At 60.7% G+C, this 3,900-nt stretch overlaps 1 protein-coding gene across 2 annotated transcripts in view; it reads right to left on the bottom strand.

The window, feature by feature from the left end:
• GRIN2A (glutamate ionotropic receptor NMDA type subunit 2A) overlaps positions 1–3,692 on the bottom strand; it is a 365,860-nt gene extending 362,168 nt beyond the window's left edge. Inside the window, exons 1-3 of one of the 2 annotated variants that reach the window (XM_006096328.3) lie at positions 3,594–3,692; positions 2,833–3,023; positions 1,042–1,473 (exon numbers count right to left, since the gene is read on the bottom strand). In XM_006096328.3, the coding sequence (XP_006096390.1) occupies positions 1,042–1,455 (414 nt within the window). In that variant the 5' untranslated portion in view covers positions 1,456–1,473; positions 2,833–3,023; positions 3,594–3,692. Of the gene's footprint in view, positions 1–1,041; positions 1,474–2,832; positions 3,024–3,593 lie in introns of those variants that run through there. The other variant, XM_023760225.1, reaches the window with a different exon arrangement.
• Positions 3,693–3,900: the final 208 nt, after the last annotated feature.

Here is a 3,900-nt window from a genome sequence, read left to right on the forward strand (position 1 = left end):
GGCTGGGGCGATGCACACAAGTACATTTCCCTTTCTTCCCCTTCCTGACTTCCTTCGCTTGCTGAAGCTTAAACAGAGGTACAATGCACCCACACTCTAATCCTTCCTTTTTTCTCACTCCTCTCTTAGCTTCTTCCTACTGTCTTCAGTCCTTCCACTTCGGGACAATTCTCAAACCAAGCCCTCCTAATATCTCACTAAAATCTCCAAGTCTCTCTCCCCCTCTTCTCCCAACCAACGCTCCCATCTGGTCCACAGAAAGACCCTCCCTTCTCATCCTAAGCCAAGAAATTTGGACACACCTTTCTTCATTCTGACACTCTCAGACTTCAGTACCAAAACCCATCCTTGGGTGCTAACCCCTCCATCTGAGGGCATTGGAAACCCTTCCAGCTCCACCCCAGGAACAGGTAGGAAAGCGTCAGGCCCTCCATGCTCTGGGTCTGCAGTCAGTTCTCCTCTCCACTCACACCCACTCCGCTAGAGGAATACATTCTTGTGGCTGTTCGGGCTTCTCAAACTTTCCACCCTTCTTGGGGCCATGGAAGCATGACGTTTCTCTGTTCTTTTGTGGTTTACCTAAAAACTTTGCATTTTGCTCCACAGCACACCCACATTTAATCCTTTTTGAAATAGTTTTAGTCACCACAAGAGGGAAAAAATGGACATTTTCCACAAAGCAACCTGGTAACATTGATATTATAGGAATGTAAGCCATGTTGTTTCAAGTGGCCCCAGGCTTGTATCTGTAAACTGCTTAGCAATCGCCAAGCGTTCCACCACCCTATCCCACTTCTGTGTTTTCCAAGTTCTTCCTGGCACACCCAAAGTGCCTCTCTGAGTACCCCACCTTCAGACCCAAGACAAAAGGCATTTCCATTCATTTCTGGGCTGGAGAGGTGGGACCTGGTTCTCACCAGGGTCAGTGGCCACGACCCCCTGTCATGGCAAGAAGATACCAGGGGCTCCCGAAGACCTTGGGTGGCTGTCCTATGACTAGCGCACTCCGGAGTCCTCGCAGACCATCGCTTCCGGCCTTACCTTATCAGCCATGATCATCGATGCGCCCCCGTGGATGCCCAGGATGGGGATGAAGGTCTGTGAGGAGATAAAATCCAGCATCTGGGCCACGGCCTCCTGGTCGGTGTCGTCCCCAAACACCAGGCCGTGGATGCGCGCCCCGGACATGAGGTCGCACACATGTGTGATGAGGCTCTTGGGGTCCGTGCGGTTCATCAGCAGTGCTACCACGTTCACGTCCAGGGGCAGCCCAGTCGCCTGCTCCGGGCCCCACAGGTTTCGCAGTTCACGTTCCGTCACGTCGTGGCTGTGACCCAGCAGCACCGCGATGTTCAGCGCCGGGGTACCCTTCTCCGCCGCCGCACCCTGCGCCGGATGGCGCCAGACCAGAAGTGCCGGCAGCACCAGCAGGGTCCAATAGCCCAGTCTGCCCATAGTCGCCACTTATGGTCCCTGCAGGGTGGAGAGGGAGAGCCAGGGCTGCGGTGAGCCAGGGTTCCAGACCCCGCCCCTTGCTCTACCAGCCAGGTAGAGAGCCCACCCGCAGCGCAAGTTGCCCGAGTCACCTACTCCATTCCCGATCCCCGACGTCATCCACGTCACTAGACACATCGCCAACTCTATCCAACTCCAATCCGAGCTAATTCTCCAACCCTGGCGGTAAATCCATCTTCTCCTCCACCCTCCTTCTCATGCCTCAGTCGCCATGCCCGACTCTGCCCACATCTCCCACCGAATCCACCAAGTTAGTTGCGGACCACCGCCCTTGAGCGTAGGCGCACAGAGCAAACCTGTCACCCACTCCTCTCCCGCGCCGGCTAGAGCGGACCAAGTTACGGATCCCGCCCCCTGCTCACAAGGAGCGAAGTACAGATCAGCCGGGCGTGCGGAGGCGGCGTAGAGACGAGTAACCGGGCTCCAGCGCTCCGGCGGATTGACTGACCCCGCCCCCTGCGAACGCGCGGGACGCAGCGCAGACCTGGCTCCCTGCGGCACCCGCTGCGGACCCCATTCCTCTCGTGCAGGTACAACCCAGGAGCTTGCGAGTGAGAACTCTCCCTTCTGCGCTCCAGTCTCCCGGGCGCCTGAAGGAAGTTAGGGCCCGCCCCTCCTCCCGCTGAGGGGCCCTGAAGAAAGTGACCCCAGGACCCGCCCCCTACACGCACGGGTTCACACACGTTCTCTTTCACGCGCGCTGTGTGCAATGCAGAATTCCGGAGAGGAGGTCGTCCGCGGGCCTGTGCGTGGGAGCTGGCAAAAAACGTGTGTGGGGCTAAAGGTAGGCTCCTAAGAAGCTCTCCGACCGACATAAACTGTACGGCCTCTCCCCAGGCTTTCCACTGCAGGTCCTGTTAGCAAGTCTTAGGTGCACGTGGGCAGGTGGGGATCCACTCGCTCACAGGCACGCGCGCATTTCTGCGCATAACCACAGGCCGCCGTAATGGTGCCAACGGCCATCCGGAGTCCGCACATGGACTCAGGCGGTGCACACATATACACCGCGCCAGGTACACAGGGGCGCGTGCCTGCAAATACCAGCACAGTCGTGCACGCGTGCACAGGCGCGCGCCCTGGGGCGGGCACTGCCAGAGCCTGGGGAAGTTGGGGAGAACTCGTACCGACCTCAGAGCTCTATGAGTGAGCACTGCGGTGCCGCAGCGCCCCCTGGTGCTCCTCTCTCGCCTAGCTACCGATACTCCCTCACCCGCTTTCTCTCTCCCTCTCTCCCTATAGATCCTTCTCCCGCTCTCGCTTGGGTCGAGTCTTCCTCCTCCCCATCCCGCCAAGCCCAAGTCTCCCGCTGGGACGTACCTGTAGCCCGAGAAGGTCGAGGATGCAGTGGGGCGCGCTGCGCGCACGAGCATCTCGGCCGCCTCAGCAGCCACCGGGTTTAGCGGGTTTCCGCATGCTGCGGCCCCCGCGCGCTCCCCTGGCTGTCCCGCGCTGCCCGCATCGCCCCCACGGGGGGCGGCTATCCCAGCCGGAGGCTCTGCAGCAGGGCTCTACGAAGATGGGAAGAGACGGGTCAGCCCACGGGTCAGGAGAGCGGGACTGGGGTGGGGGTGTCGGGCTGCAGTCTGCAATGCTCACAGCCCCTATGTGCATACAGGGGGCTCGACAGGAGAGGGGGAGCTGAACCTCCGTGACCAAGACGCCCCCAGACCGGATCCTCAGACCCTGTGGCCCATATGGAGAGCTCCTCTCCAGAGCGCACAGGAGAATCCGGAGCCCCAATTTATCCACCCACGAGAAGCTAACAGGGCACCTCCGCCCTCACCCCTACCAGCTCCCAGCGCAGCTGCTGGGAGTGTGCGGCCAGGAGCTGCTGACAGTGGGGGGGGGGGGGGGCTTCAGGTGGGTAGGGGGAGTAGGGGGGGTATGGCTGAGTTTGCGTTGAGCCGGCAGGAGGAGAAGGGAAGGGAAAAGGACTCGGGCTCCCGCGGTCCCAGATCCCCGAGGGAGGTGCGATCGTTCCCATACAACGACTCTCTTGCGGTCCTGCCGCCCACCTCTATCCAGGCCTTCCACCGTCCTCTTCCCAAAGGGGCCCTGCGTCCCGCGCCAGCACTCACCGCAGCCTCTCTCCACATAGTTCTCAGCAGTGGCCGCTCCTGGTCATCTCCAGGGCTGATGGCTGCAGCCGCGACTATCAGTGCTCATCCGGCCCCATGCTCCGGTTTAAGCCCTGGGCGCCTCCCTCAGAGAGCCAGAGCTCGGTTTCCTGCCCCACTCCCGACAGCAGCTTCCCAGTCCTCTGAGCGCGCCCGAGAGATGTCTCTGCAGCCCAGGCTCCGGGCTGGTGTGTGTGAGGACGAGTGTGTGTGAGAGTGAGTGTGGGAGCGCGCGCGCGCTTGTAACCGGGGATCCCCGCGGTCCGCG

This window comes from Myotis lucifugus, unplaced genomic scaffold, assembly GCF_000147115.1.
Source record: "Myotis lucifugus unplaced genomic scaffold, Myoluc2.0 scaffold_176, whole genome shotgun sequence".
NCBI classification, from domain to species: Eukaryota; Metazoa; Chordata; class Mammalia; order Chiroptera; family Vespertilionidae; genus Myotis; species Myotis lucifugus.